The sequence below is a fragment of the Corvus hawaiiensis genome, chromosome 26 (assembly GCF_020740725.1).
Source record: "Corvus hawaiiensis isolate bCorHaw1 chromosome 26, bCorHaw1.pri.cur, whole genome shotgun sequence".
Lineage (NCBI taxonomy): Eukaryota > Metazoa > Chordata > Aves > Passeriformes > Corvidae > Corvus > Corvus hawaiiensis.
The window spans coordinates 45065392-45079811 of NC_063238.1; the positions used below are offsets into that span (position 1 = coordinate 45065392).

The 14420-nt window shown below is 50.0% G+C and overlaps 1 protein-coding gene across 1 annotated transcript in view; it reads left to right on the forward strand.

The window, feature by feature from the left end:
- The window catches only part of MROH1 (maestro heat like repeat family member 1), a 92388-nt gene that overhangs the window by 5788 nt on the left and 72180 nt on the right, over positions 1-14420 (forward strand). Inside the window, 12 exon segments of the mRNA XM_048329222.1 lie at positions 217-348; positions 1619-1781; positions 4150-4248; positions 5236-5387; positions 6551-6691; positions 7823-7915; positions 9002-9080; positions 10575-10669; positions 10671-10689; positions 10912-10985; positions 12379-12498; positions 14141-14254. Of these exon segments, the coding sequence (XP_048185179.1) occupies positions 217-348; positions 1619-1781; positions 4150-4248; positions 5236-5387; positions 6551-6691; positions 7823-7915; positions 9002-9080; positions 10575-10669; positions 10671-10689; positions 10912-10985; positions 12379-12498; positions 14141-14254 (1281 nt within the window).

Sequence of the window (14420 nt, forward strand, 5' to 3'; positions counted from 1 at the left end):
CCATCCCGCTGCCCACCCCGGTGCCCATCCCAGAGCCCATCCCAGAGCCCATCCCGGTGCCCATCCCGGTGCCCATCCTGGTGCCCATCCTGGTGCCCATCCCAGTGCCCATCCCGCTGCCCATCCCGCTGCCCACCCCGGTGCCCATCCCGCATTCCCGCCCCGTTTCCAGCTGCCCACCCCGGTGCCCATCCCGCATTCCCGCCCCGTTTCCAGCTGCCCTATCCGTTCCGCGTGATCGTGCTGCGCTCCATGGAATCGGTGATCCGGAAGCACCTGGGGGAGCTGCGCAAGGGCCCGGCCGCGGCCGCGGCGGCGCTGGCGTCCCACGAGATGACCAAATCCAAGGTGGGGACGGGGGTGGGCATTTGGGATTGGAATGAGGGGATTGGGAATGGGAATGGTGGGAATGGGAATGGGGGGACTGGGAATGGGAATGGGGTTGGCATTGGAGATAGTGGGATTGGGAATGGTGGGATTGGGATTGGTGGGAATGGGATGGGGAATGGGAATGGGATTGGGAATGAGGGGATTGGGATTGGGAATAGTGGGATTGGGAATGGGGGCGTTGGGAATGGGATAGGAATGGGATGGGAATGGGAATGGGATTGGGAATGGGGGGAATGGGAATGGTGGGATTGGGATTGGGGGGATTGGGAATGGGAATGGTGGGATTGGGAATGGGGCATTCAGAATGGGAATGGGATTGGGAATGGGGGGATTGGGATTGGGAATGGGAATGGGAATGGTGGGATTGGGAATGGGGCATTCAGAATGGGAATGGGATTGGGAATGGGGGGATTGGGATTGGGAATGGGAATGGGAATGGGAATGGGGGGATTGGGATTGGGAATAGTGGGATTGGGAATGGGGGCATTGGGAATGGGATAGGAATGGGATGGGAATGGGATGGGAATGGGAATGGGGGGAATGGGAATGGTGGGATTGGGATTGGGGGGATTGGGAATGGGAATGGTGGGATTGGGAATGGGGCATTCAGAATGGGAATGGGATTGGGAATGGGGGGATTGGGATTGGGAATGGGAATGGGAATGGGAATGGGGGGATTGGGATTTGGGATTGGGAATGGGGGGAATGGTGGGATTGGGAATGGGGAGATTGGGATTGGGGGGATTGGGAATGGGAATGGGGGGATTGGAAAAGATGGGAATGGTGGGATTTGGATTGGTGGGAATGGGATGGGGAATGGGAATGGGATTGGGAATGCGGGGATTGGGAATGGTGGGATTGGGAATGGTCGGATTTGGGGAAACTTCAGGAATTTTTGGAAAGTTTTTGGGGAGTTTGGGAATTTTGGGGAAAAGTTTTGGGAGGTTTGGGGAATTTTGGGGAATTTTGGAGAAACTTCGGGAATTTTTGGAAAGCTTGGGAAATTTTGTGAAGTCGTGGGGAATTTTTGGGAAATTCGGGAAGTTTTGGGGAATTTTTGGGACGTTATGGGGAATTTTGGGGAAATCTGGGACCTTTCGGGGACTTCTGGGAGCTTTTGGGAACTTTCTGGAATCCCGGGGAGCTCCCAACCCATGGAAGGATCGCGGCGGGATCGCTCCTCCCATCCCAACCCTTCCCGGAATTCCTGAAATTCCCGGAATTCCAGGAGCACATCCAGGAGTGGCAGGAGGCCGCCAGCGACGTCCTGGTGGAAATCGGGAAGCGCTTCCTGAACAAAGTCATGGAAGAGGTGCTGGGCAAATTCCAGCCGGGAATTCTGCCCCACCCCTTCGTGCTCCGCACCTTCGCCGAGCTGGCGGCGGCCAACGGTGAGAGGCCGCCCGATCCCGGCGGAATTGCCGCCGGAAAACTCGGGAATTCCTCGGCAACCGGGATGGGGAGGTGGGAAAAGTGATTTGGGGGATTTTCCCGATTTTTCTGGGATTTTCTGGGATTTTCCCTGGATTTTTCTGGGATTTTCCCTGGATTTTCTGGGATTTTTCCCCAGATTTTTTTCTGGGATTTTTCTGGCATTTTCTGGGATTTTTCCATGATTTTTTCCAGGAGTTTTATGGGATTTTTCCTGGATTTTTCTGGGATTTTCTGGGATTTTTCCCCGGATTTTTTCCTGGATTTTTCCGGGATTTTCCCCAGATTTTTCTGGGATTTTTCCGGGATTTTTCAGGGATTTTTCCTAGATTTTTCCGGGATTTTCCCCAGGTTTTTCTGGGATTTTCTGGGATATTTCCATGATTTTTTCTGGGATTTTTCTGGGATTTTCCCCAGATTTTTCTGTGATTTTCCCAGGATTTTTCCCAGAAATTTTTCTGGGATTTTTCTGTGATTTTCTGGGATTTTTCCATTATTTTTTCCAGGATTTTTCTGGGATTTTTCCGGGTTTTTTCTGGGATTTTTCCCAGATTTTTCTGTGTTTTTCTGGGATTTTTCCCTGGATTTTTTCCAGGATTTTTCCGGGATTTTCCCCAGATTTTTCTGGGATTTTTCCTGGATTTTTCCGGGATTTTCCCCAGATTTTTCCGGGATTTTCCCCAGATTTTTCTGGGATTTTCTGGGATATTTCCATGATTTTTTCTGGGACTTTTCTGGGATTTTTCGTGGATTTTTCAGGGATTTTTCCTGGATTTTTCAGGGATTTTTCCCAGATTTTTCCGGGATTTTCCCCAGATTTTTCTGGGATTTTCTGGGATATTTCCATGATTTTTTCTGGGATTTTTCTGGGATTTTCCCCAGATTTTTCTGTGATTTTTCCAGGATTTTTCCCAGAAATTTTTCTGGGATTTTTCTGTGATTTTCTGGGATTTTTCCATTATTTTTTCCAGGATTTTTCTGGGATTTTTCCGGGTTTTTTCTGGGATTTTTCCCAGATTTTTCTGTGATTTTCTGGGATTTTTCCCTGGATTTTTTCCAAGATTTTTCCGGGATTTTCCCCAGATTTTTCTGGGATTTTTCCTGGATTTTTCCGGGATTTTCCCCAGATTTTTCTGGGATTTTCTGGGATATTTCCATGATTTTTTCTGGGACTTTTCTGTGATTTTTCCTGGATTTTTCCCAGAAATTTTTCTGGGATTTTTCTGTGATTTTCTGGGATTTTTCCATAATTTTTTCCAGGATTTTTCTGGGATTTTTCAGAGATTTTTCCCAGATTTTTCCCAGATTTTTCTGGGATTTTCTGGGACTTTTCTGGGATTTTTCTGGGATTTTTCCCAGATTTTTCCCAGATTTTTCTGGGATTTTCTGGGATTTTTCCCCGCATTTTTTCCAGGATTTTTCCGGGATTTTCCCTAGGTTTTTCTGGGATTTTTCCCGGATTTTTCGGAAAACTCGGGAATTCCTCGGGAGTGGGGATGGGCAGCTGGGAAAAGTCGCTTTTCCCACCTTGGGAATTCTGGGATTGCCGGGAATTTGGGGGATTTCTCCGGTTTTCCCAACTCTTGGAGGGAATTCCAAGAGCTCGGCTGAGACTGGGGAGGAGGGGATGGAATTTTTCCAGAGCCGGAATTTTCCGGAGCCAGAATTTTCCCAAGATGGAATTTTCCCAAGCTGGAATTTTCCCAATCTGGGATTTTCCAGAACCGGAATTTTCCTGACCCGGAACTTTCCCGAGCTGGAATTTTCCAGAACTGGAATTTTCCCAAGCCGGAATTTTCCCGAGCTGGAATTTTCCCGAACCAGAATTTTCCCGAGCCGGGATTTTCCTGAGCCGGAATTTTCCCAAACTGGAATTTTCCAGAACCGGGATCTTCCCCAGCCGGAATTTTCCCGAGCCAGAATTTTCCGGAGCTGGAATTTTCCAGAACTGGAATTTTCCAGAGCCGGAATTTTCCCGAGCTGGAATTTTCCCAATCTGGGATTTTCCAGAACTGGAATTTTCCCGAGCTGGAATTTTCCCAAACTGGAATTTTCCGGAACCGGAATTTTCCAGAACCGGAATTTTCCCGAGCCGGAATTTTCCAGAAGTGGAATTTTCCTGAGCTGGAATTTTCCCGAGCTGGAATTTTCCCAATCCGGGATTTTTTTCCCGAGCCAGAATTCCGAGCTGCCCCTTTCCCGAGGCGTCTCCGGGAATTCCTCTGGAGACGGAGCCAAATCCCGGAATTTCCTGGGTGTTTCCCATTCCCGGCCGCCTTTGGTTGGGAATAAAACCTTTCCCGTTGTTTTTTTTTCCGTTTTCCCCAGTTTTCGGGATGGTTCCGTTCCTGAATTCCATCCTGGGAACGCTGCTGCCCATGCTGGGAATGGCCCGGGCCGATCCCGCCAAATGCGGCTGCTGCTACGGTACCCAAAGAATTCCTCAACGTTCCCAGAAATTCCCCCAAAATTCCCCAAAAATCCCAACCCTTCCTGAAGCTTCCAAAAAGCTTCCAAAAATTCCTAAAAATTGCCTAAAACTCCTAAAAGTTCCCAAAATTTCCTAAAAATGCCTAAAAATTCCCAGAAATTCCCAAAAAATCCCAACCCTTCCTGAAGCTTCCAAAAAAGCTTCCAAAAATTCCTGAAAATTGCTTAAAATTCCCAAAAATTCCCAAAAATTCCTAAAAATTCCAAAAAATTCCCAGAAATTCCCAAAAAATCCCAACCCTTCCTGAAGCTTCCAAAAAAGCTTCCAAAAATTCCTAAAAATTGCCTAAAATTCCTAAAGACTCCTAAAAATTCCCAGAAATTCCCCAAAAATTCTCAAAAAGTCCCGACCCTTCCTGAAGCTTCCAAAAAGCTTCCAAAAATTCCTAAAAATTGCCTAAAATTCCTAAAGATTCCTAAAAATTCCTAAAGATTCCCCAAAATTCCTAAAAATTCCCAGAAATTCCCAAAAAATCCCAACCCTTCCCGAAGCTCCCAAAAAGCTTCCAAAAATTCCTAAGAATTGCCCAAAATTCCCCTAAAATTGCCAAAAATTCCCCAAAATTCCCCTAAAATTGCCAAAAATTCCCCAAAAATTCCCAAAAATTCCCAAAAATTCCCAAAAAATCCCAACCCTTCCTGAAGCTTCCAAAACGCTTCCAAAAATTCCTAAAAATTGCCCAAAATTCCTAAAGATTCCCCAAATTCCCCTAAAAATTCCTAAAAGTTCCCCCAAAATTCCCAAAAATTCCCTATCTTTCCTGAAGCTCCCAAAAAGCTTCCAAAAATTCCTAAAAATTACCCAAAATTCCTAAAAGTTGCCTGAAATTCCCAAAAAATTCCTAAAAATCCCCAAAACTTCCCCCAAATTCCCCCAAATTCCCCAAGAATTCCCAGCTTTCCCGGCATTCCCGGTTTTTCCAGCTCTGCAGCGCTTCAGCGAGAGCATCCAGGAGTATTTGGCCAACCTGGACCAGGCCCCGGATCCCACGATCCGCAGGGACGCCTTTTCCCAGGAAATCGGCGCCGCCTTCGAGCTCCTGTTCTCGGCCTGGCTGCAGCACCGCGAGGCCAAGGTGGGAATGCCGCGATCGGGATCGATCGGGATCAATCGGGATTGGGATCGGGATCGGGATCGGGATCGGGATCGATCAGGATTGGAATTGGGGTTGGGATTGGTTGGGATTGGGATTGGTGTCAGAATTGGGATCGGGATCGGCATCAGAATTGGGATTGGGATCAATCAGGATCAGGATCGGGATTGGGATTGGTTGGGATTGGGATCGATTGGGATCGGGGTTGGGATTGGGATCAGGATTGGGAACAATCAGGATCGGGGTCGGGATTGGGATCGGGATTGGGATTCGATTGGGATCGGGATTGGGATTGGGTTCAATCGGGATCAGGATTGGGATCGATTGGGATTGGTCAGGATTGGGATTGGGATTGGGATTGGTTGGGATTGGGATTGGGATCAATGGGGATCGCGATCGGGATGGATCGGGATTGGGATGGGCACCGGGATCGGGATTGGGATGGGGATCAGAATCGGGATTGATCGGGATTGGGATTGGGATGGGGATTGGGATCAGGATCAGGATCCATCGGGATCATTTGGGGCCGGGATTGGAATTGGGATGGGGATTGGGATCAGAATCAGCATTGATCAGGATTGGGATTGGGATCGATTGGGATCGGGATTGGGATCGGGATGGGGATTGGGATTGGGATTGGGATCAGAATCGATTGGGATCAGAATCAGAATTGATCAGGATTGGGATTGGGATCGATTGGCACTGGGATCGGGATTGGGATTGGGATCAGGATTGATCGGGATCAGGATTGGGATTGGGATTGGGATGGGAATTGGGATCAGGATCAGGATTGGGATCAGCATTGATTGGGATCAGAATCAGCATTGATCAGGATTGGGATCAGGATCGTTTGGGATCGGGATGGGGATTGGGAATTGGGATCGGGATCAGGATGGGGATTGGGATTGATCGGGACTGGGATGGGGATTGGGATCAGGATCGGGATTGGGATCAGAATCAGGATTGATCAGGATTGGGATCGGGTTCATTTGGGATCGGGATCGGGATGGGGATTGGGATCAGAATCAGGATCAGCATCGGGATCCCTCGGGATCATTTGGGGCCGGGATTGGAATTTTCCGGAGTTTCCCGCCGGAATTGCGGGGTTTTCCGGGATTTTCCCGCCGTTCTTCCCGGCTTTCCAGGTGCGCCTGGCCGTGGTGGCGGCCCTGGGCCCCATGAGCTCCCTGCTTCCCGAGGAAAAGCTGGAAGAGCAACTCCCCAAGCTCCTGCCCGGAATCCTCGGCCTCTACAAGAAACACCCGGAGCCTTTTCCCATCTCCAAGGTCCGGGAATTCATTCCCGGCCTCCGGAATGTCCCGGGAATCTTCTGGGAAGGGACAAAACCGGGATCAAAAGGATCCAGGGGGATCCAGGGCGGGATCTGCTCCCGGGAAAGGAGGGGTGGGAAAGGAGGGAGCGGCCGCAGGGTGGGAATTTCGGGAATATCCGCCCTGGAAAAAGCTGGAATTCCAGGATTTGTGGCTTCGGGAAGGAGCTGAAGCCGAGGATTCCCGGGAGAAGATCGATCGGGATTTGGATTGGGATTGGGATTGGGGTCGTGATTGGGATTGGGATCGGGATAGGGATTGGGATTGATCGGGATCGGGATTGATCAGGATTGAGATTGGGATCGGGATTGGGATTGATCAGGATTGGGATTGATCGGGATCAGGATTGATTGGGATTGGGATTGGGATCGGGGTCGTGATCAGGATTGGGATTGATTGGGATTGGGATTGATTGGGATTGGGATTGGGATTGGGATTGATCGGCATCAGGAATGGGATCGGGATTCGGATTGGGATTGGGGTCGTGATTGGGATTGGGATCGGGATCAGGATAGGATTGATTGGGATTGGGATCGAGGTCGTGTTCGGGATTGGGATTGATCGGGATCAGGATAGGATTGATTGGGATTGGGATTGGGATTGTGATGGGGATTGGGATTGGGATTGGGATTGGGATCGGGGTCGTGTTTGGGATTGGGATTGATCGGGATCAGGATGGGGACTGGGATCAGGACTGGGATCAGGCTCGATTGGGATCAGGATCAGGATCGATCAGGATTGGGATTGATTGGGATTGGGATTGGGATCGGGATTGGGATTAGGATTGGGATTGATTTGGATTGTGGTTGGGATTGGGATTGGGATTGGGATCGGAGCTGGGAAATTCCCCATCCCAGCGGGAATTCCGGCAGCTCCGAGGTACCGGGAAACATTCCCGGAGATCCCTGGAATGTGGGGCTGGCGCGGGATTGCCGGGAATATCCCCTGGGATCGAGGAATCTCCCGATCCCGCCGCGTTTCCCGGGATTTCCCCCGGATTTTTTCTGGGATTTTTCCTGGATTTTTCCCGGATTTTTCTGGGATTTTTCCTGGGATTTTTCCCGGATTTCCGGCTCCTTCCCGCAGAGCCTTTGCCAGATCCTGGAATCCTCGGTGGCCGTCGGCAGCCGGAGTTTGGAAGCGCAGCTGGAGCCGCTCCTGGGAACGCTGCTCCTGCAGGTTGGGAATTCCCACCGGGAATTTCCCCTTTGGAATCCTCCCCTTTGCCAGCCCTGGCTGGGAGTTTTTCCAGGATTTTTCTGGGATTTTCCAGGAATTTTCTGGGATTTTTCCGGGAGTTTTCCAGGATTTTTCTGGGATTTTTCCTGGATTTTTCTAGGATTTTTCCCCGGATTTTTCTGGGATTTTTTTCGGAGATTTTCTGTGATTTTCTGGGATTTTTCTGGGGTTTTTCTGGGATTTTTTCCAGGACTTTTCTTGGATTTTTCTGGGATTTTTCCAGGAGTTTTTCCAGGATTTTTCCAGGATTTTTCTGCGATTTTTTTCTGGGATTTTTTTCTGGGATTTTCTGGGATTTTTCTGGGATTTTTTCCGGGATTTTTATGGGATTTTTTCCTGAATTTTCCCGGGATTTTCCCCAGATTTCTCTGGGATTTTTCCAAGATTTTTCTGGGATTTTTCCAGGATTTTTCTGGGTTTTTTCCCCAGATTTTTTCCAGGATTTTTCTGGGATTTCTCCCCAGATTTTTCTGGGGTTTTTCCAGGATTTTTCTGGGATTTTTCCCAGGACTTTCCTGGGGTTTTTCCGGGCTTTTCTGGGATTTTTTCAGGGTTTTCCCGTGATTTTCTGGCATTTTTCTGGATTTTTCTGGGATTTTCTGAGATTTTTCCAGGATTTTTCCTGGAATTTTCTGGGATTTTTCCCCGGATTTTTCCCGGATTTTTCTGGGTTTTTTCCAGGATTTTCCCCAGATTTTTCTGGGACTTTTTCTGCGACTTTCCTGGGATTTTTCCATGATTTTTCCAGGATATTCCCAGGATTTTTTCTGGAATTTTTCCCAGGTTTTCCCCAGATTTTTCTGGGATTTTCTGGGATTTTCCTGGCATTTTCCTGGGACTTTTCCTGGAATTTTTCCCAGATTTTCCCCGGATTTTCCCCGGATTTTTCTCTGATTTTTCTGGGATCTTTCCCAGATTTTCCTGGGATTTTCCTGCTATTTTCCCGGATGTTTCCAGGATTTTTCCAGCACTCTTGCCCAGACTTTTTCCCGGACTTTTCCCAGGTTTTTCCCCGTTTTCCCGCAGATCTGCGCTCCGGCCGATCCCAACGTTCCCACGAGCGCCAAGAACCACACGGAGCTGCTGCGCTGCTTCTCCGTCCTGGGTGAGCCATTCCCGGAATTCCAGGGATTTTTCCAGAGCCTCCGGAGCTGGAGGAGCCCCCCGGGAATTCCGGAGCCGGAAAAGGCCCCGGAACAGGCCGGAATCGCCGTTCCCGGCTGGGTTTGGATTCCAATCCCGAAATCCCAAACTCCCCATTCCCAGAATCCCAAACTTCCCATTCCCGGAATCCCAAATTCCCGGATTTCAATCCCAAACTCCCCAATCCCAGAATCCCGAACACCTCATGCCCAGAATCCCAAATTCCCATTCCTGGAATCCCAAATTCCCCAATCCCAGAATCCCAAATTCCTCATTCCCAGAATCCCAAACTCCCCAATTTCAATCCCAAACTCCCCAATCCCAGAACCCCAAATTCCGATTTAATTCCCAAACTCCCCAGTCCCAGAATCCCAAACTCCCCAGTCCCAGAACCCCAAATTCCCAGATTTCAACCCCAAACTCCCCAATCCCAGAACCCCAAATTCCCTGATTTAATTCCCAAACTCCCCAGTCCCAGAATCCCAAACTCCCCAATCCCAGAACCCCCACAACCCTCGGCAATCCCGCAGCCGCGTTTACCTGGAATTTTGGGAATCCTCCCCCTGCAATTCCCACCTGCAATCCCCAAATTCCTCATTCCCAGAATCCCAAATTCCCTGATTTAATTCCCGAATTCCCCAATCCCAGAACACCAAATTCCCTGATTTAATTCCCAAACTCCCCATTCCCAAAATCCCAAATTCCCCATTCCCAGAATCCCAAATTCCCTGATTTAATTCCCAAACTCCCCATTCCCAAAATCCCAAATTCCCCATTCCCAGAACCTCAAATTCCCTGATTTAATTCCCAAACTCCCCATTCCCAGAATCCCAAACTCCCCAATCCCAGAATCCCAAATTCCCCCTTCCCAGAATCCCAAATTCCCCAATTTCAATCCCAAATTCCCCCATCCCAGAATCCCAAATTCCCCATTCCTGGAATCCCAAATTCCCCCATCCCAGAACCCCAAATTCTCTGATTTAATTCCCAAACTCCCCAATCCCAGAATCCCAAACTCCCCATTCCTGGAATCCCAAATTTCCCCCTTCCCAGAATCCCAAATTCCTCATTCCCAGAACCCCAAATTCCCTGATTTAATTCCCAAACTCCCCATTCCCAAAATCCCAAATTCCCCATTCCCAGAACCCCAAATTCCCCGATTTCAATCCCAAATTCCCCAATCCCGGAATTCCAAATTCCCCAATCCCAGAACCCCAAACTCCCCAATCCCAGAATCCCAAATTCCCTGATTTTAATCCCAAATTCCTCATTCCCAGAACCCCAAACTCCCAATCCCAGAACCCCCACAACCCTCGGCAATCCCGCAGCCGCGTTTACCTGGAATTCCGGGAATCCCCATTCCCACCTGGCATTCCCACCCTTTTTGGCCTGACTTGGGGCCGAGAATTCCACCATTTCCCCCCCCTTAAATCCCCCGGATTTTCTCCCTTCCCAGGCTGCTCCTTCCCGGATCGCCTCCTGCTTTTCCTGCTCCCCAAATCCGAGAGTGGCTCCGAGCGCGTCCGCGTGGCCTCGCTGCTCATCCTGCGCCCAGATCATCAACAGCGCCCGTCAGTGCCCAAAATTCCCGCAATTCCCGCGATTCCGGCAATTCCGCCCCCGTTCCCAATCCCAACCCTCCCGCGAATACCGGGAATGGGATCGGGATCGGCCGAGCCGACCCTCGCTGGGTTGGGATCGGGGGGGGGGGGGAATTCCCGGCGGGAACGGCGCCGCGCTGGAGTTTTTCGGGATCCGGAGCCCGGAATTCCCGGGATTTGTTTTCTTCCCAGCTTCCCAACTGGAGCCCAAGAAATCCTTCATCGTCTCTTCGCTGAAGTTCCCGCTGCAGGATGGCAGCAATAAGGTATCCCGGGGTTTGCCAGAGGGAATTCCTGGGAATTCGGGATGGGTTCCGAGGGGCCCCGCGATTCCCAAAGATTCCGAACGCAGCGGAATTCCCGGGATTGACGCTCCCGGCAGCGCGGCAGGGCTCCCTTTGCCTGGCTTTTCCTGGCTTTTCCTGGCTTTTCCTGGATTTCTTTCCCAGTTTTTCCCGGTTTTCCCACTTTATTCCCACTTTTTTCCCCCTTATTTCCCAGTTTTCTCCCACTTTTTTCCCATTTTTTCCCACTTTTTTTCCCATTTTCACCCCTTTTTCCCCCTTTTTCCCCACTTTTTTCCCGGTTTTTTCCCCTTTTGTTCCGTTTTCACCCCTTTTTTCCAAGTTTTCCCCATTTTTTCCCTATTTTCCCCCCTTTTTTCCCGTTTTTTTCCCCACTTTTTTCCCATTTTTCCCATTTTTTCCCTTGGTTTCTCCCCATTTCCTCCCCATTTCTCCCGGTTTTTTTCCTGGAATTCCCGCTGTTCCCAGCATTCCCATTTATCCCCAGCATTCCCAGTTTTCCCACCCCTCATTCCCGTTATTCCCACCCCTCATTCCCGTTATTCCCACCACTCATTCCATTTTCCCACCACTCGTTCCCAGTTTTCCCACCCCTCATTCCCAGTTTTCCCACCCCTCATTCCCATTATTCCCACCCCTCATTCCCATTTTTTCCCACCCCTCATTCCCATTTTTCCCACCTCTCATTCCCGTTTTTCCCACCACTCATTCCCAGTTTTTCCCACCACTCATTCCCATTATTCCCACCCATCATTCCCATTTTTCCACCTCTCATTCCATTTTTCCCACCACTCATTCCGTTATTCCCACCCTTCATTCCAGTTTTTCCCACCTCTCATTCCCATTTTTCCCACCCCTCATTCCCATTATTCCCACCACTCATTCCCATTTTTCCCACCCCTCATTCCCATTTTTTCCCACCCCTCATTCCCGTTTTTCCCACCACTCATTCCCAGTTTTCCCACCCCTCATTCCCAGTTTTCCCACCCCTCATTCCAGTTTTTCCCACCCCTCATTCCCATTTTTTCCCACCACTCATTCCCATTATTCCCACCTCTCATTCCCATTATTCCCACCTCTCATTCCCAGTTTTCCCACCCCTTATTCCCGTTATTCCCACCACTCATTCCTGGTTTTTCCCGGCTCTCATTCCCATTTTTCCCACCCCTCATTCCCATTTTTCCCACCCATCATTCCCGTTATTCCCACCCCTCATTCCCGTTATTCCTGCCACTCATTCCCGTTATTCCCACCCCTCATTCCCGTTATTCCCCACCCCCTCATTCCCGTTATTCCCGCCCCTCATTCCCGTTATTCCCGCCTTCCCGCCCCTCATTCCCGCTTTTCCCGGCAGGTGAAGCGGGCTCTGCTGCAGCTCCTCAGTTCCATGGCTCCCCGCGGGTACCTGGAGCAGCCGGGGGCGGAAGCGCTCCTGGAATTCCTGGTGCGCCAGTGCGCGCTGCCGCCGGCCGCGGTGAGAGTTCCCCAATTCCCCTCCTTTTCCTCCTTTTCCTCCTTTTCCTCCTTTTCCTCCTTTTCCTCCCAATTCCCTCTCCTTTTCCTCCTTTTCTCCCCAATTCCCCTCCTTTTCCTCCTTTTCCTCCTTTTCCTCCTTTTCTCCCCAATTCCCCTCCTTTTCCTCCTTTTCCTCCTTTTCCTCCTTTTCCTCCTTTTCCTCCTTTTCCTCCTTTTCTCCCCAATTCCCTCTCCTTTTCCTCCTTTTCCTCCTTTTCCTCCTTTTCTCCCCCAATTCCCCTCCTTTTCCTCCTTTTCCTCCTTTTCCTCCTTTTCTCCCCAATTCCCTCTCCTTTTCCTCCTTTTCTCCCCAATTCCCTCTCCTTTTCCTCCTTTTCCTCCTTTTCCTCCTTTTCTCCCCAATTCCCCTCCTTTTCCTCCTTTTCTCCCCAATTCCCCTCCTTTTCCTCCTTTTCCTCCTTTTCCTCCTTTTCTCCCCAATTCCCCCTCCTTTTCCTCCTTTTCCTCCTTTTCTCCCCAATTCCCTCTCCTTTTCCTCCTTTTCCTCCTTTTCTCCCCAATTCCCCTCCTTTTCCTCCTTTTCCTCCTTTTCCTCCTTTTCTCCCCAATTCCCTCTCCTTTTCCTCCTTTTCCTCCTTTTCTCCCCAATTCCCCCTCCTTTTCCTCCTTTTCCTCCTTTTCTCCCCAATTCCCTCTCCTTTTCCTCCTTTTCCTCCTTTTCTCCCCAATTCCCTCTCCTTTTTCTCCTTTTCCCTTCTTTTTCCTCCTTTTTCCTCTTTTTTCTTCTCCTTTTCCTCCTTTCCCCCCTCCTTTTCCCTCCTTTTCCTCCTTTTCCCTCTCTTTTTCCTCCTTTCCCTCCTTTTCCCTCCTTTTCCGTCTTTTTCCTCCTTTTCTCCCCAATTCCCCCTCCTTTTCTGCCTTTTCTCCGTCCTTTTCCCTCCTTTTCCTCCTTTTCCCTCCTTTTTCCTCCTTTTTCTTCTCCTTTTCCTTCATTTTACCTCCTTTCCCCCATTTTCCCTCCTTTTCCCTCCTTTTCCCTCCTTTTCCCTCCTTTTCCCTCCTTTTTCCTCCTTTTTCCCGTTTTCCCTCTTTTCCACCTTTTCCCCCCTTTTTCCTCCTTTTCCCTCCTTTTGCCTCCCTTTCCCCCCTTCTTCCCTCTCTTTTTCCCTCGTTTTCCTTCCTTTTCTCTCCCTTTCCCTGTTTTCCACCTTTTCCCTCTTTTCCCCCCCTTTTCTCTCCTTTTCCCTCCTTTTCTCTCTTTTTCCCCCTTTTTCTCCTTTTTCTTCTCCTTTTCCCTCCTTTTTCCTCCTTTCCCCCCTTTTTCCCTCTCCTTTTCCTTCTTTTCCCTCCTTTTTCCCCCTTTCTCTTCTCCTTCTTCCTCCTTTCCCCCCTTTTCCCCCCTTTCCCCTCTTTCCCTCCTTTTCCCACTCCTTTTCCCCCTTTTTCCCCTCCTTTTCCCCTTTTTCCCCTCTTTTCCCCCCTTTTCCCCCCCTTTTCCCCTTTTTCCCTCCCCTTTCCCCCTTTCCCCCTCTCCTTCCCCCCACCCCCCCCCACCCTCATCCCATCCAATCCGGGATCCCTCTCCAACGATCCCGAGGCGCGGAATTTTTTTTGGGGAACCTTCTCCCTTTCTCTCCCAGCCCCCCGGAATTCCAGAGGCGGATCCCGAGGATCCCACGAGCGACAGCATCCGGAGCATCAGCGTCAGCACCCTGCTGCTGCTCAGCACCACCGTGGACAGGATGAGCCAACGTGCGTTTTCCCGGGAATTCCCCTTTTATCCCGGGAATTCCCACCCGGGAATTCCCAAAAAAAAACCCCAAACCAACCCCCCCAACCGAGCCCCCCTTGGGAATCCCGGGATATTCCCCGTTCCCGTCGTCGGGATGGGTCGGGATCGCTCCCGATCCTCGCAGGAGT